The sequence below is a fragment of the Conger conger genome, chromosome 14, assembly GCF_963514075.1.
Source record: "Conger conger chromosome 14, fConCon1.1, whole genome shotgun sequence".
Classification (NCBI taxonomy): domain Eukaryota; kingdom Metazoa; phylum Chordata; class Actinopteri; order Anguilliformes; family Congridae; genus Conger; species Conger conger.
The window spans coordinates 41,931,774-41,959,273 of record NC_083773.1 but is presented as its reverse complement, the minus strand read 5'-3'; the positions used below and the strand labels follow the sequence as shown (position 1 = coordinate 41,959,273).

At 46.8% G+C, this 27,500-nt stretch overlaps 1 protein-coding gene across 3 annotated transcripts in view; it reads left to right on the top strand.

Moving 5' to 3' along the window:
• Positions 1-27,500, top strand: part of si:dkey-49n23.1 (semaphorin-3D) — a 77,970-nt gene that overhangs the window by 35,373 nt on the left and 15,097 nt on the right. For all 3 annotated transcript variants that reach the window (XM_061219358.1, XM_061219356.1, XM_061219357.1), the window contains exons 3-11: positions 17,381-17,541; positions 18,628-18,690; positions 19,237-19,353; positions 19,746-19,824; positions 20,524-20,652; positions 21,813-21,955; positions 22,565-22,679; positions 23,524-23,593; positions 25,689-25,833. In XM_061219358.1, the coding sequence (XP_061075342.1) occupies positions 17,381-17,541; positions 18,628-18,690; positions 19,237-19,353; positions 19,746-19,824; positions 20,524-20,652; positions 21,813-21,955; positions 22,565-22,679; positions 23,524-23,593; positions 25,689-25,833 (1,022 nt within the window). The remainder of the gene's footprint in view (positions 1-17,380; positions 17,542-18,627; positions 18,691-19,236; positions 19,354-19,745; positions 19,825-20,523; positions 20,653-21,812; positions 21,956-22,564; positions 22,680-23,523; positions 23,594-25,688; positions 25,834-27,500) is intronic.

Genomic DNA, 27,500 nt, shown 5'->3' with positions numbered 1-27,500 from the left:
AGCACTGGTTATGAGGTTGTGCTGGTTATGAGGCTGTGCTGAGCACTGGTTATGAGGTTGTGCTGGTTATGAGGCTGTGCTTGTTATGAGGCTGTGCTGGTTATGAGGCTGTGCTGGTTATGAGGCGTTGCTGGTTATGAGGCGGTGCTGGTTCGTCAGGTGGACGTGATGAAACACAATGAGAGGAAAGCCGTTGGCTCTGCAGTTCATTTCCTGGAGTCCCCCCGGCAGCTGTACAATGCCCTCACTGCGCAGTGAAGTGCGTTACACACTCACTGCGTCATGCAGCATAGCACCTGCAGCTGGCAGGGCCTGCTGTGCCACTCCTGTCCCTCCTGACTGCACACTGCAGCTCGGCGAGAACAGCTGTGAGCCCCCCCCCCTTATGGAGGTGCAACATAGTGGGGTATATTCACATAATACTGTCTGTGTTCAGGAGAGACACTGCTCCACATCAGCATATGGCAAACACACACACACACACACACATATACACACACACACATATACACACACACACACACACACACACACATATACACACGCACACACATACACACACACACACATATACACACGCACACACATACACACACACACACATATACACACACACACATATACACACACACACACACACACACACACATATACACACGCACACACATACACACACACACACATATACACACACACACACACACACACACTCACACACACACACACACACATACACACATACACACACATACACACACACACACATACACACACATACACACACACACACACACACACACACACACATATACACACACACACACATATACACACATACACACACACATACACACACATACACACACACACACACACATATACACACACACACACACACACACACACACATACACACATACACACACATACACACACACACATACACACACATACGCACACATGCGCACGCACACAAACACATATACACACACACGCACACACACACACACATATACACACACACACACACATCACACACGCACGCACAGTCACCACACACACATATACACACACACACACACACACACACATACACACATACACACACATACGCACACGTGCGCACGCACACAAACACACAGACAGACCACCACACATGCACAGCCACCACACACACACGCATACACACACACGCACGCACAGTCACCACACACACATACACACACACACACACACACACGCATACACACACAACACACACACATGCGCACGCACAGAAACGCATGCACAGACAACCACACATACACATATACACACACACGCACACACACACACACATATACACACACACACGCATACACACATACACACACATACGCACACACATCACATACACACACATACGCATACACACTCACATGCATATGCACATGCACACTCACAGTCTTAATGCTGCAATTTAAACAAAATAATATGTGGATTTTGCATACATTAGTCATCATATTTTCCAAAACATCCACATTTTTGCAAGAAACCGTGGTGTAATTTCAGTTCCTCTTATCTCAATACATCTCTGTTGTCAGAACAGCATGACATTTTCAGTCATGTCATAATCAAAGATTAGGCAACGCTTGAACCCACGAGGCTAATGTAGGCTTTCTGGCACGTTGCTGAAGAGTAAATAAGATGGAGCACACCTCTTTAATCTCCTCTCCTCTCCTCTCCTCTCCTCGTTCTATCTGTTGTCATGGCTGAGGAGCCTAAACCGGGACAGGGGTTGTAACGTATAGCTTTGTCTGGAAACCTAAAGCACCGTACATCTGCGACCCATTCCCAACCGTTTCCACCCGCAGCAAATAAACAAATAAATCAATCTGTTGAGAGACTCAGCAGGAGACATCAGGGCTTTGTGACTGCAGTGGTCCCTCCTTCCCAGAAACAATAAGCCCAAAGTGGAAGAGAGCAGGGGCAAGGCGTACCCCCTTCCTGGTACGTACCCCCGCCTGGTTACTGTACAAAGGGTTAGAGAGGGGCTCAACAGCCGGAACATTCCTCTTCCCTGGGTCATTTTGAAATAACGGAAGGAGTAAAGTTGCTGTATGATGTGTAGCATCAAGAGCAGTGTGAAACCTCCCACGTGAAGTTCAACAGCAGAAGTGTGTTTCATACGAACCGGGAAGTAATTCACTGTTTAGCAATTCACTGTTTAGCAATTCACACTGTAATTCACTGTGTAGCAGGTTAAGGTCATGTTGGCTGTCAAACACCGGCAATATTTCAGGGACTTCAGTGCAAGACTATGTGCAAGGCTATGTGCTGGCTATGTGCTGGCTATGTGCAAGGCTATGTGCTGGCTATGTGCAAGACTATGTGCTGGCTATGTGCTGTCTATGTGCAAGACTATGTGCAAGACTATGTGCTGGCTATGTGCTGTCTATGTGCAAGACTATGTGCAAGACTATGTGCAAGGCTATGTGCAAGACTATGTGCAAGGCTATGTGCTGGCTATGTGCTGGCTATGTGCAAGACTATGTGCAAGGCTATGTGCTGGCTATGTGCTGGCTATGTGCTGGCCTGACTGAATGAGTTACGTCCCTTCTATAATCACCACTTGATAAGACCAAAATCAAAGCAAGCTGGGAGATTGCGGGGAGATTACCGTGTGGGAGACGTGACATTACTATAATGGGTGTGATTTTCGCAGCTCTCCATTAATGACAGGAGCTGCCCGGTCACGGCTGGTTAACGAGCCTGAGAGGCGCTTCAATCGAGCGCTTTGACGAGCCGGGCTGCAGAACCTCTGCTTGCTCGACCCGCTCAAGCGTCTTCTGTCCATGTTCGTGGTGAAAAAGCTACGATTAATAATTTACATCAAAGCCAACTTCTGATGAGTTCAGCTTATCATTTATCAAGAGCTGAGGCTAGGCTGGGACTGGGCGAGACTCACACACAAAGGGAGGCCATCCATGGCACCGTGTCAATGCTAACAGGAGGAGGAGGAGGACTAGCTGGGGGTCCTCTGGAGCAGGGGGGCCCATTTCTAAATCTCTCTTCTGGGGATCTCACTGCCTCTGGACCCCAAAATCAACTTAACTCTACCACTTCCAAAACACTAAAACAGGACGGTTTTTCTTTCTTTTAACTTTTTTGATTTCAATATTTATGCGAAAGGAATACACGATAGGAAATGATGCAGAGGCAGTTCTACACCAATTACTTATTGGTACCCCATCTAGAGCATTAACATCTGTGATTGGTCATAGAGCTGACCTCATCTGGACCATCTCCATCAGCCATTGGTCAAAGATCTGAGCTCATCTGGACCATCAGCTTCAGCCATTGGTCAAAGATCTGACCCCATCTGTCTCCTACTCCTGTCCTGCCTGGAGTATTATGGTCTTGCAGCTTCATGCAGCTATGGTATGAGCGGTAGGGTCCTGGGGGGCCACACACTTGGGGGCTTGGCAGGGGGCCGGGGATTTTAGGGTCACACACATTCAGCGCCTGTGTGGTTCAACTCAAAAAACGCTAAATACAGTCGTGGAAACTTCATCTGCCTGATAAAAATTCTATAAAGGAACTCAAAACAACAGATTATTTTTCACAAGCAGTTGGGAAAGGACATTCCTGAACTGAAAGGACAGTTTGTCAGCTTTCCGCGAAAGAGTAATTATGGAGTAGGTGACGCTGTCCAACACTGAGCGGGCTGTTGGCAGGGCAGCCTGTTTTGATATGAACAAGATGCCCCCTAAACATCTAAACAGAGGGGATTAAATGGGCTTGGGTTTAAATGACCCCCCCTGTAGGGTGTCCTTAATGAAAACGCTCGTTAGCACCCTGTGAACCTGGCACAGCTTCAGATTCAGCTGGAGATGGTGCCAGCCTAATGTGTGTGTGTGTGTGTGTGTGTGTGTGTGTAAGAGAGTGTGTTTGGTGTGTGTGTGTATGTGTGTGTGTGTGTGTGTGTGTGTGAGAGAGTGTGTGTGTGTGTGTGTGTGTGTGAGTGTGTGTTGAGGCTCCAGCCTGGTTGGAGGTAACAGACCCTGCTGGTGAGAACGGATGAACGACGGCAAATTTCTTTCAGAAACTCACTTTCATGTCCGGCATTAATAAAAAAAAAAAATTAAATGAAATTAACTTTCATTAAGTTAAAAAAGGTCCAAGGCCACAGCATGAATGCTGCATTATGTCCAGGTGGCGGGCTCCAGATTTTTGGCGGCCGGTCGCGTAGTAACGCATTTCTCTGAAAGCCCTTGTTTATTTCATCCTGGGAAAAGACCCCACAACACTGCCAATCTTTGGGTGGCGGTTTTCTGGTTTTTGAATCTGGGCCTTTCTGCTCTCCTTCTTTCTGTTCCTCCTTTCTTCTCCTTCACTGCCCCCTGTCTTCTCCTCTGCACTCGTCTGTCTCTTGTGGCGCTTGCCCCCGGGGTAATTTGGGAGGGAGTGGGGAAGGGGAACTTGACTTGAGATGTCTTCTCAGGATTTTTCCCGGGGAACTAATGAATGAGGAAAAAAGCCTCCTCAGGTGGCATCTCAAAGCACACTGCTAAATATGTCCGTCTTAACAAGTGTTTTTAGTCTTGTAACAACCTTAAGATCTTTTTTTTCCTTTGAAGTAGAAAATATGACCTTGAAATTCTCTCGGCAGCATGTGGCTGTCACGCCTGCAGAATATCTGCCCTGTTTTCTGAACCGACATCAACATCCTCCTGCTCACTGACACGGGAGGGACATGGCTGCTTTCACCCACTGACAGAATCAAAGACAAAATCTGTCTTATCAAGTGTTTTAGTCTTGAAATTAGACTTAAAATCACACCCTTTTCTCTCAAATAGAAAATATGATATGTTTTAAGAGCTTGTCATATGAAATTGTCTTAGCCCATTGGCAAGTAAGTCAACGTCTTACCTCACCTCGCTGGCAATCTTTTTGTCTTATTTAGCAAAAAAAGTGATACGGATAAGATTTTACGTCAACATATAAGACATTACATTACATTAGATTATCCAGAGTGACGTACAACGAAGTGCATACCCATAACCAGGGATAAGTGCGCTGAAAGACCCTAGAGGGAAGTACAATTTCAATTGCTACCCATACAACAAAGATAAGGACCAGGGCCTATTTTTTTTATTCAAGAAATACTCCTTAAGATCATGTTATTTTTTTTGTTTCTGCAGTTTAGCCTTGCGGGTTTGCCTGATTCGACTGAAATAGGCACACTGTATGTTGAAGGACGATTTCAGACTCAATCCTTTAATGCATGTTAATGATTACACCTCTCCCGCCTTGGTCATGTGAGTCATGAGGTGTAGAATTCACAGAAAATGCATACCGGGAAACCTCTACAGTCCAACTGCCGAATCAGTGGAACACTGACTATTAAAGTGGTGAGTCTGGGTGACATAACAAAACAAGCAGACGTCAATTATCTGGAAGACCAACTTAAAACCCTTCAAATGATTGAAGGGCCGTGGCATGAAGTGTAACCTCAGAAAGTTCTGGAAGAGGAGGCTTCCAGAAGCCAACTTCTTTTGGCCCAGAATGTGATTAGTGAGATCTGTAACCGCAAGGAATGAGAGCTTATGCATATAACCGTATAATTAGCACCTAGACTGCCAGCTGTCAAATATCATTTGTGTAGAGCTGAGGCCAATGGGTAGAGCTGCTGTCAGTGGAAAAGAGGAAAAATAAGGAGTACAATAAATATTTTACTGCTGTAAAATGTATGTTCATGACGTCTTGAAAGAAAGGATCTTTACAATGACTGGCGGGTAGCCATGTTAGCTCAAGGTAGCAAGAGCAGCTGCCTTGCTGAATCCAGGAATCGTAAAATGGACCTCGATGTCATCACCTTTTGTACAGAAACCACCAGAACAGTTCCACCAGATATGAGGTACTTCAGTTATTAGAAAAAGAACAGTGCCAACAGAGATTAGTCCATATTTTCTAGCTGTATTTCTGGGATCTCAGTCATTCACCCTGCTGAAAAAGCTAGGTTTTGTAACAGCTGGTAGCTGGTTGACCACCTCAGAAAAGCTATCAGCACTAGCTGGTTGACCAGCTCATACCCAGCTAGACCAGTTTTATGACCAGCTTGACCAGCTCGATTTTCATGCTGGTGAAGCCGGCATAGCTGGACTTTTACAGCAGGGCATCTACCAATCACCACTGGCTCTGTTCTACGCTCATTATTGGGGGAGTTCTTTGGGAAAAGTATGCCTGTCCCTACTTTATTTCAGCTGGGCTCATTCTGCCAAGTGCTCTTGCTGCAGGATCAGCTTCCATAACAATGCAGGCCAGTGGGAGTCCGCTCAGTGGAACGTCTCAGGCCCAGCGCGTGAGATACGGCAGCTCCGCTCATATTTTACAGTCTCACAAACTACGTACGCTATGTTGCTCGAGAGCGTCGCTCCAGGCCCCGGGGTTATGCGTGGATAATAGAAATAGTTCATGGTTTGTTTGTGTTGGTTTTGATATTAAACGGTGATATCACGGCGTTCACTCATTACTCTACGCTCCCCAGAGCATGCGTAGCCATCCAGCCTACAAGTGGCTTTCATTACCGTATGGCTAAGTGTCAGGGCTTTAATAGCGGTCCGGTTAAGCAGCCGCTTGTGTCCTGTAAACGGCGGTATTTTCTCTCAGGGTCCAGCTGCTTATGAGCGTGACGGCCAACATTCCCTTTCCCCAAAACGGGACACACGCAGCGAAGCGGGCGAAGGTGACCGGCCTTAATGCTGCTGGAGTCACGGTGGAGTGGTTGAGTGTTTAGCAAATTAAGAACTTTTGCAGGGCACTGGTGACCACAGAGCTGCCTGAACGTGATTGGTCTTTCACAGAACGGCTATGTTTGAGGTGAAAGATGCGAGGGACATGTTATTTTAACTGAATTGCAGGAGTGCTGGTGCCCCGAGACTTTGTGTATAGCACATGGTTTTGCATGCAGTTCATGGATATTGCTAGGTCACATATCTCAATATGATTAGCTGTTTTGGGCATTAAATTCAATCAAAAACTGTGCTTGAATTTCAGGGTACTTATATTGTCATAATATATTGTTATTATACAAAGCTTCTCTCCTTTAGAGTGAGCATATTTAACATGCATATTGACACATATTGCCTTCAGTGAATGAAAGCGTTTTGTTTCAGGTTTGATTTTGGAAACTATAGTTTTGGGGAGAAATGCTCCCATACAGACAGTGTTCAAAACCTGTGTGAAGAGGGGGCGACATGGCTCAGGCAGTAAGAGCAGTCGTCTGGCAGTCGGAGGGTTGCCGGTTCGATCCCCTGCCCGGGCTGTGTTGAAGTGTCCCTGAGCAAGACACCCAACCCCCAAATGCTCCTGACGAGCTGGTCGGCGCCTTGCATGGCAGCCAATCGCTGTGAGTGTGTGTATGAATGGGTGAAAGAGAAGCATCAATTGTACAGCGCTTTGGATAAAGGTGCTATATAAATTCCAACCATTTACCAAGAGCACATGTGAGCTATAAAAAAAATCCCACTTATAATATGAGGTAACCGATGCGGAAAACGTGTGATTTCATGTGAAGTTTTTTTTTTTTTTTTTTGTCAATGTGGAACTTTTCATTCATGTGGAAAAAAGTCAACCACACATGAAAATGTCCAGTTCACATGTGACATTTTCTTTTCACATGTAAAAAGTTAAATTAAGAGCTCCTAAGGGCTGAGAGTTTTCCGGAAGATTTGTCGGCTGTGCGCAGGCCGTGTTAAGAAACGTGATAGCAGGAAGAAAATGCAGTTTTAACTTTGGGGTCAGAGTTCAGAGTGTCGGGCTTTATTCGTGTGGAGGGGAGATCCTGTTTCCCTGACTAATTGTGTGAGCCTCTGTATCTGAAGCTGATGTGCAACATTCGCAGTTCCAGTTCAGGAGATCAGCTCACACGTGCAGCCCCGCCCCATTTTTAACCCTCTAAACCCTGAACCCAAATGGGATTACAGTGTTCTTAACTGAACATTCTAACGCTGATGTCACAGTCATTACTGGTAACTGAAACTATACTGAACATTCTAACACTGATGTCATAGTTACTACTGGTAACTGAAACTATACTGAACTATTACTGAACATTCTAACGCTGATGTCATAGTCACTACTGGTAACTGAAAGCATGGAGTTCTAGAACACTGACTAAGAATTTTGACAAAACATTCTAAAACCTGGTCTTTAAAGGGTTAAATGTGTGCTACAGACCAGGGCAGAATCCAGAGCTAACAAATGAAATACCTACATGAGGCTGGCCGGCTTTTATCGTGCTGGAAAACTCCAGTGGGCTGACTGCATATGAGTCATGTCGGATCAGATGTTCCCTTGGGTCAGAGGGAGGCAGATTTGCTTCTAGAGGGCCAGATATACAGGTTTTTTTAATTTGCCAATCACATTGGCTCAATTACCTAATTAGCTGCAAACACTAATACCAGGTCACTTGTCAATTAATCCACGGTAATATGTTTCATCTGGCTACAAAAGAAGAGTCTTCAGCTGTCATTCTTAACCTTATTGCTAAATTAGATAAAATGTCAGATCATGTCAATTATTGAACTAATTATGTAAAAAGAGCAATGTTAACATGAACTCCAGAATCCTGGATCCTGCCATGCTGTACATGCCAATCATGTCCCTGGACCTATCACAGCTAGCAGAATGAGACGAAGCCATACCTACACCGACATCTTTTCTTTGTTTACTCTCTCCAGAACATCTGACTCCTGGTGTCCTGTGATGAAACACTCTATGGTGTCAGATCACAAGTGATTAGAATGCTCTCAACCAACCATTCTCTGTTCTTAATGTTCTTAACTGAACCTTCTAATGCTGATGTAACAATCGTTACTGGTAATTCAAAGAATCAATGGAGTTCTAGAACGCTGACTTAGAACTTTGAGAAAACATTCCAAAAAACCAAAGGGTTTAGTGTAAGGTCTGTATGTAGATAGGCTAGTGAATGTAGAAGTCTCTGGGGGGCTTAAATATCATCAGCAGGGGTGATTGTGCTGGTGCGATTACCGCTTGTTTGCACCACAGTTCGGAAGCTCTCGCATGTGGTGTGTGTGATTTCACCGCTTGCGTGTTAGCTGAGTGTTTGCCGCGCGTCAGCAGAGACGGCCTTTTAATCAAAGGCCCAGGCAGGAAGCCTTGATGTGGCAGCATACGATAACTGATGCCTCCCAGCTGACGGCTGGCAAACGAAGCTCAGATTTTTATATTTCTGTGTGTTTTATTGTAATCAGCCTGCCGCTTTAATGGGGCAAACTATTCCCAAGAACACCGGCTCTCGTTTGAGTCTGCTACGCCGTGATTAAAAACATACCGTCTTAATTACCCCAGGGTCTGGGAACTGCCGTATGAAACTTATCTGCGCTCGTCATTAATGCCGCATTCCTACACAACCGTAATACTGCAGTCAAAAATGTTTTTAACCTGTGTTGCCATAACTCCCAATTACTGGTGCGTGTGAATATGTTGTACAGGTGTTTGGCGTCTGTCCAACACGTGCCCTGTTTTGATGTGCCCAGAAACATTGAGTGTTAAAGGAGCCGTGTGCCCAAACAGCAGAGAGAGGGGGCATGACGGACAGAGAGACTGAAGAAGAAACTAGGTGAACCCTGGAGTCGGTGAGAGGGGTTATGGGAGAACCTTATTGGTTTAAACGGAGCGTTCCTGCATCCCGTTGGCTGTCCCAGGGGGACGGGGAAGAAGGAGTCCAGTGTACACAGGAATCGCCAGGTGGCCAAAGTTCTGTTGGAGGCCAATTCCATAGTCCTGCTGTTTCCGTATAGCACAGATGGTAATTAGACAGTGACCTCTGACCTCCCCGAGTCCTGAAACAGTCTCAGGGGTCTTGGCCAATCAAAAGTCATCAGAGCGGGTTTAGCACGATGGACAGACAAACACATTTTCAACTTCCTCAGTCAATTAGACCCCTTCTGACTGAGGTCCTGGTGTAAAATCCAGCTATGACCACCTTGGAATTACCAGCTACCAGCTGTTTCAAAACCTTGAGCTGGTCAAGCCATGTTGAGTACGAGGCTGGTCTGAACTGATCAAGCAGCTACCAGTTGTTTGAAAACCTAGCTTGAGCTGTTTTCTTCAGCAGGGTGATCTTCAGAAAGTATGGCAGTATTCAGCTCAGCGATGTTGGATCTGTTTGTGCTGCTTGGAATGGATGTGTGCAGCTTTTGAGCACATTTTCTTTCCTGGAAATTGTGATGGCCAATTGCATTTGCAGATCTGTTGCATCAGTGCCACGTCTGTGTGTTCCTGACTGATCTGGGTCAAATACGCCATTGTTTTAGATTCAAATACTTGTCAGTTGGGCTTGCCTGGGGCAATTTACCCAACCAAGAGGACCAGAAGTGCATTTCATAGGTTCCAATACATGAGAAAAGCTCATTAAGCATAGAAAAGTATTTAAATCCAAAACAATTACGTATTTGTCTGAGAGTGCAGACAAGCGAATGCAGTTAGCCACTGCTTCTTATAACTCTACTTCCCACCAGACAGCCAGTGGAGGGAGGGGCTTATGCAGCTGTGTGCACTGCAGGTGCACTGTGGGAAACGCACAGGAAAGATCAGAACCTATTCCTGTCGAGCTCGTAGCGGAAAAAAACAAGATGCTATTCTCAGCCACTGAAGATTTTAAACAAACAGTAAAAATTAATATCTGTTTACTTTAAACGCAAGATGTGAAATATCATAACAAACATCTGCTGTAGCAAGTAAATGTAAGCATTTCTATGCCGATAAGAAATAGTGTCAACAAAAGAGCTAACAATGGAAATTAGCTTTCTTTAGAAGAAACATTACTTCTTGAAGAAGCTTGTAGTATTTTAGCATGAAGTGTTTTTAACTTTTTTTCTGAAAGATGTTGTGACATGGATACAGTCAGGTTGCATGCACGCTTACTTTAACAAAACGAAGAGCCTCTCGACAGAAACCTCCATTCCTGGGTGATGCCAGGGATAAGGAAATCGGGATAGGGAAGCGGTTTCCTCACTTTTCAAATAAAAACCTGAGAGGTGCTCCACCAATCACAGATTATGTTGATAATAAGAACCTGTACTATCCTGACAGTGATTGGTGGATAATCTCTGTACTCCCAATCATGAAGGGATCCCATATGCATAAGCATCTACCAATCACTGTTGGAGTTTCTCAGTTTGTTCTGACCAACACATGATGTGTAGGAAGCAGCCCATTGTCAAGTGGCTAAGGTACATGACTGGGACCCAGAAGGTTGGGTTGTTCCTGTGTAACCACAATAAGATCCGTGCAGCTGTTGGGCCCTTGTGTAAGGCCCTTAACCCTACTTCCTCCCTGCGTCAAGTTCTCCCCGTGTTTGCGTGGGTTCACTGTGGGTACTCCAGTTTTCGCCCGCATTGAAAGACAGTCATACATCAATCGATCAATCAATTTTTATTTGTATAACGCTTTTAACAAAGGGGCTTTGTCACAAAGCTGCTTTACAGAGAACCACCCCCCAAGAGTACACCTAGGGCAACAGTGGCAAGGAAAAACAGGGAGAAAGCTTGAGCAGAACCTGACTCAGAGGGCTAACCCTTCTGCCCGACTGTTGGTTTGTTGTTAAAAATGGTATTACATATAAACAGATGAATTATAGTACATAAACGTCCAATCCAAATTAATTAAATCATACATGTCCTGTCATTGTACAGCACACTGCTCCAATGGGCCAAATGCTGAGGACAAATTACCTTATAGTATTTCTTAACTTGATTTGTCACAGGTTGGTGGTTGCAAGTTTAGAAACGGTTTGGCACTTACACGGATCATATTTTACAAAGTCCTGTTTACTATAATCAGGAAACCTGCTTAATCTGTGAGGAATCAGGCAGTGATGTCAGATTTTATCCATGGATGAAAACCTGGGAGGAACATTGTCTAAATCAGAACCAAAACAGCGGGCTCTGAGCCATCCGAGATCTAAGGCTCATAAACATCTCAGAGTTTTCCGAGCCTCAGGTCTTTTGCAACGTTACACTTCCTCCTTTAACAGACACAGACGAGGATGAGGAAGGGGGGGATCTTTGTTCGATTCCGTCAGGGGTGAGAGGTTTGGGTTGAGAGCTGAAAGCTTGACCTTTGACCCTGTAATACTGCCCTCGGGTTGTGAACAGTTAATCCCCTTTGTCATGTTCCGGAACCCACCTATTCTACATCAGTTCATCATCTGATATTTTGCATTCCGCCCTATCTGTTTTCCATTCAAAGGTACGTTTCCATGCTTCCTCAGTGGTGGAATGAGTTCTATTTTCCGGGATGGCTCCCAAACATTCCCGTGGATCACCATCCTCAAAAGTCTTGGTTGGGAAACTCAGATCTCTTGCTGTAAAAACAGGGGGATCCAGGCCGCGGTGGCGCAAAGCTAAAGTAACGGACCTGGTTTCAGGCATCAGTTTGTTACAGTTGCACACCGAGGACCGGGGTTCGATTCCCCAAAAGCTGGAGTTTGGCTGGCTCTCATAATTGGCTCGCTGCTCCAAGGCGGGACTCAGCAGGGACTCAGCAGGGACTCAGGAGGGACTCAGGAGGGACTCAGCAGGGACTCAGGAGGGACTCAGCAGGGACTCAGCAGCGACTCAGCAGGGACTCAGGAGGGACTCAGCGGGGACTCAGCGGGGACTCAGCAGGGACTCAGCAGTGACTCAGCAGGGACTCAGGAGGGACTCAGCAGGGACTCAGCGGGGACTCAGCAGGGACTCAGCAGGGTCTCAGGAGGGACTCAGGAGGGACTCAGCAGGGACTCAGGAGGGACTCAGCAGGGACTCAGCAGGGACTCAGGAGGGACTCAGGAGGGACTCAGCAGGGACTCAGCAGGGACTCAGCAGGGACTCAGGAGGGACTCAGCAGGGACTCAGCAGCGACTCAGCAGGGACTCAGCAGCGACTCAGCAGGGACTCAGGAGGGACTCAGCAGGGACTCAGCAGGGACTCAGCAGGGACTCAGGAGGGACTCAGCAGGGACTCAGCGGGGACTCAGCGGGGATTAGTAGGGATCGCCACGTGCATGCACCCCAGTGTGCCTCAGCCTTATGGTCGTGGGCTGTGAGACGAGACGGCATGAAGAAGGCGTGTTGTTCCTCTGGGCCACCGAAGGGACGGGGTCTTAAGCGGTGTATCCCCAGCTAACACTTATTGGCTACCAAATTTGGAGAAAAGGAAAAATTTAAAATAATTCTTTTTAAAAAATCGGAAAAAACAGGGGGATCTAATTGGGTTGGTGTGAAACAATGAGGAGCAGGTTTATCTCCATGGTAACCTTCGATTCAACGTGCTACAACCTGCAGAGGGTCAGAGTGTACAAAACGAGATAACAGAGAACATCTGGGAGGGTGAACAGATGTTTGCAGCTACGAGACTGCAGAGAGATGATTCTGATTGGCCAGGCAGAAGGTCTTGGAACATTTAATACGACAAATGTTTGACATGGACTAGAAGCAGGGGCTTTGCCGGACGAGTGTCACAATGATTTAGCGGGAGAGGAAAGTTAACGTCATGGGGTCTTAATAGTCTCAGATTTTCACTGTATCTGGTGTCCTGGAACAGAGACAGCCGGGCGAACAGCCCACTGTGGAAATGATTAAACTGAAATGGGGTTTTCTTTCGCATTACGGAAAGCCCTTTGTACTGTTACCAATACTCTGACTTATCTGATTCAAAGGTAAAATTATACGCAGATTCCAGATAGGGTTGATGTGGTAACAGAACATAAGAACGGACAGATACTGCGTTTAATGTCAAATGGCGGAGATAAATATGGTGTATGGATAATGTCTTTGAGCGTTAAGTCTGGGCGTGCTCTGAATCCCTGGAGCCAGGCTAAAGTCTGGGCAAAAGGCTGTTGAAGACTGGGCGGGATTTCAAGGGGGGTTGTGGGAGAGGGGATTAATACGTGGAGTGGAGCGTTTTGTTCGCTGTGATGCACAGGAGTACACACCTTGTGTAGAGAGATGCAGTACGTTTAAAGACCCTGTTTATTGAGGAGTGGCTTGTCTTAGGACTGTTGGTGTTTGAACTACACAATTGTTTTATACTATTTACAGTACCTTTGCTGCAGTATGAAATTCAAATGAACCACATCAATGCCGGTTTTGGCATCTAGGCATCAAATACAGAGCATAGTGAACCCAGTAACAGAGGCAAGGGCTACTGCAGTGATTTACATGGGTCTACACTTTTATTTTTTTATTTATTGACAATTTCAATAAATAATACATTGGATGTTGTTTATATCTTGTGCTAAATTAACACTTTTATATTGGAACAACTGTTGTGTTGTATTGGAACAAGTTTTTGTGTTTTTACTTTCATTCATATTTACTGTATTCCTGTTTGTATCTTGTGTATTGTTGAGAGTTTGTTTCCACATGGCTCATCTATGGATTGATTGGTTGATCAATAATGGTGACCACTACTGTTAATTTTCCCAGGATCCTTTACTCATTCAGAATCAGCTCTGTGGTATGTGGAATATATCCACTGTCTACATGACAGCTTGACAAAATCATGAATATTTACAGATAGCAGCATTGTTTACTTTATGGTGTGGTCCAAAAGCCACTTCAAAATGGTTTACACACATCTGCTTATTGCCCTGAGTTTTTGGTGACCATATCAGCATTAGCACTGCACAGAGGCCTGAGTGCAGAGTTTAATTAAAATAATTACATTTGACAGACTATGATCAATTAGTATGTGAATGTGAGGTTTCATGAATCTGTGTGTGGAAAAAGTGCCCTTTCTAATTCACTTTAAATAATTATATCTGCTGTAAAACATTTTTGGAATGCTATGCTTGGATGTGGCGGGGAACCAAAAAAATAAACCTTATTGGCTGCGGCCCAATATATCATAGTTTTCTCATATTTGTCATGCAGATGTCTGCATACTGCAATCAATAATCTTGCCAAACTTTGTAAAAATGTGGGAGAAATTACCCAGGTTGTCTTTTTTGGCCCAGAGCCTGTGTGTCTTTAGCAGCGCCTCCCCACTTCAGAACTACAATCATTATTCACCGTTTTTAATCTTGTAATAAAACTTAAGATGTTATTTTTTTTCTCTCAATTTGAAAATATTTGCTTGTTTTAAGTGACTGTTTGCTTGACAAGTGATATTGTCTCATCCCATTGGCAAATCTTGAAATGAGTCAAACTGTGAGTCAAAAATTGTCATTTTGTGTCTCATTTAGCAAAAGAATTATAGAAATAAGATTTTCAGCCTGAATGTAAGACTAAGATACTTGTTAAGACTGACTTATTTTTTGTTTTTTTGCAGTGTTATTCCCTGACACAAGCCGGAGTTCTCACAGTCGACAGAAAGCACTGTTTCTTTTTGAGTTCACAATGGCCTTTGTCCTGCCGTGTACATCCAGCTGGAGGTGTTTGCCCCAAACACTCTGAAAGGAAGTGGAATTTTGGCTTGGCTTCTACAGAGATGTCCAAAAGGAAGCTCCCGGACTGGAGAGAGAGGACCCTTAATTAGGGCCTCTTCTACTCACAGGAACTCCACAGTCTAGTCCTCTTAATTGAGCGACAACAGAATCTTTCTAGACAGCAGGTCGCTTCCAATGGGCTTTTTTACCACATCATATTAGAAGGAAGTGGAGTAAGGGACTTTGTCAAAACAAGTTTCTCTTAAAAAATAATGATGCTGCTCTCTTTTGTAGACACATACTTCTGGGCACATTAAACCGCTTCTTGGCTCTCTGGGTGTTTGGGGAAATGTGGCCTGGCGCCAGGTTTCTGTCTGTCGCTTGCTCTCGGCTCGGAAACACGCAGATATGCTCTTTAAATGTCGCCTCGGGCTGTAATTAGAGTAAAATACAGTTAAATACAGTAAATAGCAACTGGCTCTGTGATACACGCGCTTTAACTGGTTCAGAGTGGCAGTGACAAGCCCAATTCCAAGATTTTGTTGGCTTTCTCCTTTATTTATTTTGTCAGATGTGATATGTGATTTAATCATCGGCAGTCTTAAAAACATGAATGGTTTCAAGTATCTCCACAGCATAGTTGACGAAAGAGTTTTAATATTTTTGTTATCAGACGTACCATGGTTAATTATTTGATATGAACACTGCAAGTATCTTAGTTTTAGAGTATATTGAGACTTATTTATTTAGATTTTGTGCTTATCAAGCACAGATTGTGTTACCAATTAGGTAAGACAGTTTGACTCATTTCAAGATTTGCCAATGCCAAAATTTCACTTTTCAAGCAAACATTAACTTAACACAAGCTAATATCTTCTACTTGAGAGGAAAAAAATGAGGTCTTATTACAAGACTAAAAGACTTGTTATGACGAGTTAAGTAAGGTTTTGCGGTGAATGTGGGCCTGGGTCTGGGCGCTGTCGGGGTTTAGTCCTCCTGGCTGTCAGCTTGTCACTCCAATGTGGAAATGGGAAACACATTGCAGTGGTGTGGAGCCAGCTCCCTGCGGTGGTGTAGGGTGGGGGTGTAGGGCCCGTGGGGGTGTAGGGTGGAGGGTGTAGGGTGGGGGTGTAGGGCCCGTGGGGGTGTAGGGTGGGGGTGTAGGGCCCGTGGGGGTGTAGGGTGGAAGGTGTAGGGCCCGTGGGGGTGTAGGCGGTGATAGGAACAGGCGTGTTGAGGCTCGTTGCTGAGTGGAGCAGTCGGAGCAGGGTGTGGGGGTTAATGTGCAATGATTGTGTGGGTCATTTTCTGCTTAGTTAAACCCACAGTCTCCTGAGAAGACCGGGTTGGGGCGTGTGTGTGTGTGTGTGTGTGTGTGTGTGTGCCTGTGTGTGTATGAGTGTGTGTGGGGGGGTGGTAGAGTGTGTGTGAGTGTATGAGTGTGTGTGTCGGGGGGGGGGGGGTGTTTTGTGTGTGTAAATTACAGCTCAGATAATGCCGGATTTGTGTTGTCTCCGTCAGAACATCCATCACTGTACTGTCCAGTTATCTCTCTGGAATTCTCTGGAACAGTGGTGAGAGGAGACTCAGAGAGTCAGGAGTAACTCGTTAATCCGCTGGGCGAGTGAGCTGATAACAGAGAGGATTCAGAGGAAGAATGACTCATTCGAATCACTCCTTAGTGTGGCAGTTTGGAAAGAGCACTATTTCAACCTAATATGCACACTATGCACACTAACCAGCAGCGCGTGTTGTGACTGTAGTCCTTGTTTACAGCTGGACTACGTTTCCCTCTCACTTGCCAAGCGACAAACAATGCTTTGAAACCTCTATGCAGAATGAACATAACTATTATACCTGTTCTCTGTCTCCTCAAATGCATATTAAATTCAAATTGACATTCTTTTCTCGGAGGATGAAGTTGGAAATGTAAAGACTAATCCCCCCTCTCTCTGTGCCTCAGACCTGCAGGGCAGGAACAGCTCGACGGTGTTCTGGGGTGCTGGTTTCGTGGGGGGGTACCAGTCCCTGCTGCTGGATGAGGACCGGGGCTGGCTGCTGGTGGGGGGCAGAGACCACGTCTACTTGCTGCAGTCCGACAGCCTGACGCTGCCCGCACGCAAGGTCCGTGTGTGTGTGTGTGTGTGTGTGTGTGTGTGTGTGTGTGTGAGAGAGAGGGTGTGCGTGTGAGAGAGAGAGGGAGAGAGAGAGAGAGAGAGAGAGAGAGGGTGTGTGTGAGAGAGAGGGAGAGGGTGTGTGTGAGAGAGAGAGAGAGAGAGAGGGAGAGAGAGGGTGTGTGTGTGTGAGAGAGGGAGAGAGAGAGAGAGAGGGTGTGTGTGTGAGAGAGAGGGAGAGAGAGAGGGTGTGTGTGAGAGAGAGAGGAGAGAGAGAGAGAGGGTGTGTGTGAGAGAGAGGGAGAGGGAGAGAGAGAGGGCGTGTGTGTGAGAGAGAGAGAGAGAGAGAGAGAGGGTGTGTGTGTGAGAGAGGGAGCGAGAGAGAGGGTGTGTGTGTGAGAGAGAGAGGGAGAGAGAGAGGGTATGTGTGTGAGAGGGAGAGAGAGAGAGAGTGTGTACATGTGTGTGAGTGTGTGCGAGAGAGAGAGAGGGTGTGTGTGTGTGAGAGAGAGAGAGAGAGAGGGTATGTGTATGTGTGTGAGTGTGTGTGAGAGAGAGAGAGAGAGAGTTTGTGTGTGAGAGAGAGAGAAAGAGAGAGTGTGTGTGCATGTGTGTGAGTGTGTGTGAGAGAGAGAGTGTGTAACTGTGTGGGTGTGTGAGAGAGTGTGTGCTTTGGACCTTCTGGTAGGGGAGAACTTATTTGAGGTCCCTTCTGAGTCCCTGATTTCATGTCAGCAGAAGCACAGCTTTGTTTGTGGCAGCGCTCAGCTCTTGAGGGCTGCAGCAGAAAGGAACTTTTGACGAGGGTTTTGGATAAACTGCTGCATAAATAATACATTCCTACACTGCATTGGTCGTACCCACATGTTAAACCGTTGGCTCGTCATGCGTTCTCTCCACCCTTTCAAGAATTTTGACACTTGTTTGAAATTTTCCTCCTTTTATCACCCTCCATACTGTATTTATCTGAACAGCCAATCATGAGCTTTAACAAACCCAAACAGTCTGGCCGTGTGTGTGACAGAAACGCCAGGCTTCGTCACGTAGCGGGCTTTTAGGTGTTGCCGTGGTGACACCCGGTCTCTCGCTCCTTCAGATTTATTGGCCGGCGGAGAGGGAGCACGTGGAGCACTGCAAATCGGCGGGAAAGAGCGCTGAGGTAAGGGGAGAGGCGGCCATCTCACCCGTCACCAGGGATGGGCACGCGTTGGAAATCTGATGTGCATACACAATGGCAGGCCAGTGCTGCATCGTGAATACAGTCACAGCTGTGGGGGTTCCCAGCACTCGCCTTCACATCGTGCCCTAACACCACCTGACTGCATTCACGATACATTACATTACATTACATTACATTATTGGCATTTGGCAGACGCTCTTATCCAGAGCGACGTACAACAAAGTGCATACCCATAACCAGGGATAAGTTCGCTGAAAGACCCTAGAGGGAAGTACAATTTCCCTGTACAACAAAGATAAGGACAAGGGCCATTTTTTTTTTTTTGAACAAACAAACAAACAAACATTTACCATATTGCTTCAGTGAAATCGACACCGGTGACTCAGCATTATTTCCCTGAATTTGTCCCTCTGGGGCTTCCGTCCGCACTGCGGTGACCTCAGAGTAAGAGATGGGTCAGGGCCACGTGGCGGTACCGGACATTCTCCTTGTACACACTGCAGTTTCTCTTGTGTGTTTTCGCAGACGGAGTGCGCTAACTTTGTGAGGGTCCTGCAGCCGTTCAACAAAACACACGTGTATGTCTGCGGGACGGGGGCTTACCACCCCCTCTGCACCTACATCGACCTGCAAAACACAGAGGTGAGAAACGGTGCCCTGGAGACACACACACACACCCACACATACACACACACACACACACACACACACACACACACATATACACCCACACACACAAACACACACACATACACATACACACACACACCCACACATACACACACCCGCACACATACACACATACACACACACACACACCCACACACACACACACACACACACACACACAGACACACAGGCACGCATACGCACACTCACAGACACACACGCACACACACACACACGCATACACACACACACAGACACACGCATACACACACACGCATACACACATACACACACACATACACATACGCACACACACACAGCTGTGGGTGTTTTTTTTTCTCGCTGAAATGGACTCTGTTTCCCAGGAGCCCTCGTTCCAGTTGGAGTCGGGGAGGGGGAAGTGTCCCTACAGCCCTCTGGAGCCCTTTACCGCCCTCCTGACCGGTGAGCCCCTCCACCCCCGCCCCTGCACCAGCGGGGGGGCAGAGCCTCAACGCCCTGTCCACCACCGGCTAATTAGTCACGCCCCCCCCCCAATAACATTCTCCTGTTTAAGGGAAGCGTGCTTTGGTGGCGACATGCTGGTTCGACCACCACGGTTCGACCACATAGCTCATTCTCTGAGGCTCACGGTCCTGATGACCTATGGCCTTTCTGCGTAACATAGAGAGGGGGTGGGGTGGGTGGGGGGGCGGTGGGCAGGGGTGCCAGTCTGCCGTCCGAGGCTGCGGTCCGAGGCTGCGGTCAGGAAGCGAAGGAAAACGCATTCTTACTTTCATTCGCTTTGCGTTTTCTGCCCCGGGGAGCGATGGTCTCCCCGGACCTCGGCCGCTAAATATACGCGCTAAAATTACAGGCTGTCAACGACAATCATGATTTCAGTGACGTATATGGTGTGTGTGTACGTGTATGTGTGTTTGTGTATGTGTATGTGAGTGAGTCCGTATGTGTGTGTTGACTTTTTTGCACTCTCCGTAAACTCATGTGGAATCTGAAATGCATCCGTGGCATTGCGATCGAGTTTCTTCAGAGGGCTCTTTCCGTGGAGAGAGCAGCTGATCCAGGCACATTTAAACATTTCAACATTTTGGGCGGGTTTGTAACTGGGTTCATGTCCCTGAGCCAAACCCTCTCTCGCCCCAGACGGAGAGCTCTACGCTGGCACGTCCGTGGACTTCATGGGCACCAACGCCGGCATTTTCCGCACGTCGGTCTACGGGAGCAGCCACCTCTACATCCGCACCGAGGCCTACCAGGACCACTGGCTGAACGGTGAGAGAGCGGAGCCACCCGCCCAGAGAGACCGGCAGGGGCGGCCATGCTGGCTTTGGGTCTCTCGTGTGCAGGGCTTTGTTGTTACTCAGCCCTGTATTGATTGTTTAAAGCACTTGATTACAAGTGCTGAAAAAAAGAGGTTTTTAAATAGCTGGTAACTGGTTGACCAGTTCAGACCAGCTCCCAGCATGGTTTGACATGGTTTGACTAGCTCAAGCTATTTTTTGAAACAGCTGGTAGCTAGTTGACCAGCTATGAACAAACTATCAGCAATAGCTGGTTGACCAGCTCATACCCAGCTAGATCAGCTTAATACCAGCTTGTCCAGCTCAATCAAATGCTGATTTTAAGGTGAAAGCAAAAACCTGCAGGTACTGCAGCTCTGTAAGGGCTAGAGTGAGTCAGATTCGGGTCAAATACATACTTGTGTCTGATACAAAACTTCTCTGTGCCCAATTGATCTTGCATGGTGCAATTAAACCAACAAAGAGAACCAGGTTTGCGTTTTTGAGAGGGCTTCAAAGGTTAAAATTTACAAGATAAGCTCAGGAAAGCATAGAAAAGTCTCTGGTCCTGCAGATCCAAATCCAGCCTTGGTTTTCTTTTCCCGACACCCAAGTGTGTGGGAAAACCAGCAGACCTCGAGGACCGTGAGTTGCTGGTCCTTGCGGTAGATACTGCAGCTCTACTAGGGGAATAGTGAACACCCCTGTTCTGGAATGTTCTTAAGTCTCCATTTTTTAGACTTAAATTATTGAATTATTGAGACTGAATTATTCATCTATGTACGTCAGTCTGTTCCTCTTGATCAATAGATGGATCAGTACATTTATATAGTGCTTTTCTAGACACTCAAGGCACGTTACAGTGATGGGGCAGAAACATTGCCTTGACCACCTGGGTGTGCTACATTTTGCACCAGAACGCTCACCACACACCAGAGGTGGAGAGGGAGAGAACATTTTGTGAGAAAAATGAATTAGGGGATGATTTTGGTGAGAGGGTAAAAGCGAGGTTGGGAATTTGGCCAGGATGCCGAGGAGCCCCCTACTCTTTGTGAAGAGAGTCACGGAGTCAGGAGTAATGGCCGCGTTTTTACCGTCTCATTGGAAACACGGCGTCTCCTCCAGCACAGAGCTCTGCCTTTCTTCCCACAGAGCCGGAGTTTGTGAGCTCCTTCTCCATCCCCGACACGCACAGCCCCGACGACGACAAGGTGTACTTCTTCTTCAAGGAGACGGCCGTGGAGTCCAGCCAGTGGGACCGCCGCGTGTACAGCAGGGTGGCACGCGTGTGCAAGGTCAGAGCCGTGAACACTTCCCCTTCTGTACTGCTCCTGTTCCTTACTGCTCCTGTTCCTTACTGCTCCCGTTCTGTTCTGCTCCCGTTCAGTACTGCTCCCGTTCTGTTCTGCTCCTGTTCTGTACTGCTCCTGTTCCTTACTGCTCCTGTTCCTTACTGCTCCTGTTCCGTACTGCTCCTGTTCCTTACTGCTCCTGTTCCTTACTGCTCCTGTTCCGTACTGCTCCTGTTCCGTACTGCTCCTGTTCCTTACTGCTCCTGTTCCTTACCCATTCCATACAGCTCCTGTTCCGTTCCGTACAGCTCCCGTTGTGTGTAGAGCGGTTTGTGGGTGTAGAGCGGTGTGTGTGTGTAGGTGTGTGTAGAGCGGTTTGTGTGTGCAGAGCAGGTTGTGTGTGTAGGTGTGTGTAGAGCAGGTTGTGTGTGTAGGTGTGTGTGGAGCAGGTTGTGTGTGTAGGTGTGTGTAGAGCAGGTTGTGTGTGTAGGTGTGTGTAGAGCAGGTTGTGTGTGTAGGTGTGTGTAGAGCAGGTTGTGTGTGTAGGTGTGTGTAGAGCAGGTTGTGTGTGTAGGTGTGTGTGTTGACGCTGGTGTGTCTCTCCTGTTTCAGAACGACATCGGGGGGAAGAGGAGTCTGATTAACCGCTGGACCACCTTCCTGAAGGCCCGGCTCGTGTGCTCCGTCCCCGGCCCAGACGGACTGGACACACACTTTGATGAGCTGGGTACGGCAGCGCCCCTCCAAACACACACTGCAGTCCTACCACACACCTGTGTACTACTGCACGCCCCTCCAAACACACACTGCAGTCCTACCACACACCTGTGTACTACCACACACCCCTCCAAACACACACTGCAGTCCTACCACACACCTGAGTACTACAGCACGCCCCTCCAAACACACACTGCAGACATACCACACACCCCTCCAAACACACACTGCAGTCCTACCACATATTACAGCTGACGTGCCAAGAGTTCCAGGGAGAGTTACAGGGCCTAATCTTAAAAATGAGTTATTAAGTTAGGAATGCTGTTTTCGTTGATTAATTTCATTGGAATTGAATCTGGAGAGTGTCAGTGCTGGATGTGGCTGGTGGCCCTGCTAACTGGCTGCAGCATCACAGAGGGATGGGAGGGTTTCAGGCACCCAGAGGGACTTCTCACTGCACAACAGCGACTCCTGCTGGTCGACCAAGGGACCGCAAATCTCCTAAAGACAAGCTGAAATTCACTTTTTTAATTCAATTCAATTTAGTCAATTCTTAAAGTACGTATTCCAAAAGATTTATAAAATTGTAATGTTTGTGTATTTTCACAACCACATGTTTAGTACCCACATTTTTTTTTCAACCACTTCCTGGAAAATAAGAAAATAAGTGCTGGTGGGCATGTCAATCAAATGCCTGTCAATTTTACCTTCCCCGCCAATCAATATCCTTTTCAGACAGCTCCTCAGTTGTTGTAGCTAGTGCTGCTCTAACTTCCGTTTCTGCTTGTTTTGACTTGGGGACAGAAGTTATCAGACCTTTGTGTGACTTTGAGTTTCCATCCCTCCTGTTTCAGAGGATATCTTTGTCCTGGAAACTAAGGACTCCCAGAATCCAATCATCTACGGAGTCTTCTCTACTTCCAGGTAAGAGTCATCTCTGTATAGTCATGTTGTGATGAGTAATTGAGTGATTGATTCAGCAGCTCAAAACATAATATAAATCTTTCCATACATCATGTACTTTGCATGCAGTACTGTATGTGATGAGGGTTGGTGTAACTGCTCGAGACTGATATTATTGAAGGCTTGGCAGCTTAAGAGACATACAGTCAATGAGCAATTTATTAGGGAGACCTGTACACCAGCTTGTTAATGAAAAGTTAATCAGCCAATTATGTGGCAGCAACTAAATGAATAAGATCATGCAGACGTGGTCAAGAGGTTCAGCTGTCCAAATGTCAGAAAGGGGAAAAAATGTGACTTTGACCGTGGAATGTTTGGTGGTGCCAGACACGGTGGTTTGAATATCTCAGAAACTGCTGATCTCCTGGGATTTTCACGCACAACAGCCTCTAGAGGTAACAGAGAATGATGCAAAAAGCTAAAAACATCGAGTGAGCGGCAGTTCTGTTGGGAAAAGGCCTTGCCAATATGAGAGGTCAGAGGAGAAGGGTCAGACTGGTCAAAGCTGACAGGAAGGCAACAGTATCTCAAATAACCACACATTACAACAGTGGTATGTAGAAGAGCATATCTGAACGCACAACACATCAAAGCTTAATGTGGATAGGATGCAGCAGCCAACTACCAATAAATCTTTTTAAAATAAGTCTAATAAATTTGTCTAACAAAGTGGTCATTGAGTATATATATCAGCTTAGTTCTTCTTACAGTAGTGATCTGCAGTGTAGTCTGTCCACAGACTTTTTCTGTTTGTCTAGGCTGATAAGCAGCTAATGAACAGGAGTGACATTTCTCATTTGAATGAAAAATATTATTATTCTGTAACTGTTTTCGGCCCTTCAAATAGTTTAGATGATTGGCTGCCAGCTGCAATTTCCCAAAACCTTTGGGCTTTAAAATGGCCCAAAGACAGCGAGATGTCACAGGAAACCCGGAGTGATCTTGACGCATGAGAACAGCCAGCCCGTGCCCACTCTGGCCCAGACTGGTGGGGTGTAAGGGTAGTGGGCAGGGGCAGGGTCGGAGAAACCAGGGGGGCTGTTATCCTACGCCGTGTTGTTGTAGGCCTGGACCATTTCCTCTCTCTTATGTAAGTAGTCATGTGGGCCATGTTTCCTGAATGGATCCAGGATTATGTTACAGTTGGCCTGTGCTGAATGATTGGCTTGATTTTGCAGATAGGTGTCGCGTGAAGGTTCTGCGTGAAGGAAAACTGGTCGGGAACATTTGAGCTTGGAGTTTGGTTTGGATGACTTTTCCTTTCAGCTGGACCTGTCCCGAGGTTCTTCCTGGTCTGCTGTTTCTTGTTTGGTTTGGTTTGTTTTTTCTAGCTGCAGATAACAGCGTCACAGTGACAGGAAGTGTGCTGCCTTGAGCTGATTGAGCAGTAAAAACTCCAGGATGATTTGGTGTTACTGAGTGAGTGAGTGAGTGAGTGAGTGTGTGAGTGAGTGTGTGAGTGAGTGAGTGAGTGTGTGAGTGTGTGAGTGAGTGTGTGAGTGAGTGTGTGTGTGAGTGTGTGAGTGAGTGAGTGTGTGAGTGAGTGTGTGAGTGTGTGAGTGAGTGAGTGAGTGTGTGTGTGTGTGAGTGAGTGAGTGAGTGAGTGTGTGAGTGAGTGAGTGAGTGTGTGAGTGTGTGAGTGAGTGTGTGAATAACAGGGTACAGATTTACTGTTAGGGTGACTCAGTGACCCTGCAGGTGCATCTTTCCTGAGTGTGGGATGAGCACTGCATGAATCAAACACACAGGTGCATACTGTACTTACCAAAAACATGATTCATATGTTTATATTGATGTTGCATTGAAATTCTTCTCTACCCCCTCCTTCTCTCCCCCCTTCCTCTCCCCGCTCTCCCTCCCCATCTCCTCTCTCCCTCCCTCCCTCTCCTTCCCCTCTACCCCCCTCTCTCCTTCCCCCCCTCTCCCTCCCCTCCCTCTCTTCCCTCCTTCCCCCCCTCTCTCCCCCTCCTCCTCTCTCCTCCCCCCCTCTCCTCTCTCCCTCCCTCCCCCTCTCCTCCCTCTCTTCCTCCCTCTCTCCCTCTCTCTCTCTCTGTAGCTATGTGTTTCGGGGCTCTGCGGTCTGTGTTTACTCCATGGCCTCCATTCGTGCTGCCTTCAACGGGCCCTTCGCCCACAAGGAGGGGCCGGACTACCGCTGGGTGGAGTACAAGGGCCGGGTCCCGTACCCCCGCCCTGGCACGGTGAGGGCAGGGGGGTCAGCGTGGGAGGGGAAGGCTCGTAGCAGGTTCCCAGATGACATAACCCTCTAATTCAAAATAACACTGTTGCCCTTCGCTAGGGCTGATTTCGCCTTTAGTAGTGACCAACTTAGGATGTGTCATTGACTTCCTATTGATTTAGAACAGTATGCTTTAGTGCTTCACTGTCAATGGTAATTTGATTATACTGGCTAATGTAACAGTTTACTAGAATTGGCAGTGTGTGCAATCATTTCATCTTCACTGTGGGGCCATGTAATGTCTTAGCACTGTAGAGCCCTTTTAAAATGGAGTATACTGGGGCAATCTCAGCGAGACGCTGAGGTTAAATGGATCAGAGCGTGACGCAGTCTCAGATTTCAGCGAACAGTGAGCCTATAACTCCACCGTATCATTCCTGAGGTCTACAGGGCAATCGGCCTGATGCGGGGTGACCTCAGACTGTCAGGTTCGTAACCTTACACTAATATGAGCCTGACCAGGTTCAGACAGATACAGGGAAATCAGTCTAATGTGGGGTGACCGCAGATTGTCAGTTTCGTAACCTTACGGTAATATGATCCCCACCAGGTTCAGACAGATGTCAGGAATGTTTGCCTAGGCTCCAGTGGTGAGCGTTACTAAAACACCAGCGCAGGATTTGATTCTTAAAATAGGGGGTGATTAAGCACTGGACTGTGTCAAGATGGTCCGTACTGTAATGTGACGTCAGAAACTCCTGTTAGAAAACTGGGACCTCCTGCATTAAAGGAGCAGGGAGTACAGAAGGAACAGGGCATCTGAGTATCTGGTTACTCTGGAGAGTCTATGGTGGACCAGGGTATCTGAGTGTCTAGTTACTCTGGTGTATCTATGGTGGAACAGGAGATCTTAGTATCTGGTTACTCTGGAGAGTCTATGGTGGAACATGGGGTCTGAGTATCTAATTATTCTCAAGAATCTCTCCGATTCAAGGCACTAGTGTTGGCATTTCAGGCTGCTAAGGGGACTGCCCCACCTTACATACAACCCTTAATCACTCCCTACTCCCCAGCTAGACCACTCCGGTCTGCCAGCTCTGGTCGCCTTATGGTTCCCTCTCTACGAGCACCTGGCGATCGAGCTGCACGTTCACGCCTGTTTTCCGTTCTGGTTCCTCAGTGGTGGAATGACTTGCCTACCACTGTCAGGACAGTAGAATCCCTCCCCCTATTTTGACGCAGACTAAAAACACACCTTTTCAAACTGTACCTTAGTCCTCCCTCCTGATTTCCCCCGCTCCCCTTTCTGGTGTCCCTATCCCTCTTGTCTAACCCCCAAAAAAAAAAATTGCACTTAAGATGACTATATGTTTAGAACAACACTTCATGTGTATTTTACTAGTTATGGATTTCATGCTTTTAACCTGTGGAAGAACCTATGCACTTGTAAGTCACTTTGGATTAAAAGCGTCTGCCAAATGACAAAAATGTAAATGTAAATGTAAATGAATCTATGGTGACACTTTGCCGGCCTGAAAGGCCCACTCATCAGCGTTCTCTTCCAGGCCCACAAAAAAGAGCAGTGCGTTGAGCCTAATTCCCCACTCCACCTCCTGTGGTCGGCTCTCTGTGTTAACACTCGCATTACAAACAGCTCAGAGAAATAGCAGTTAGACTGTAAAATATGCA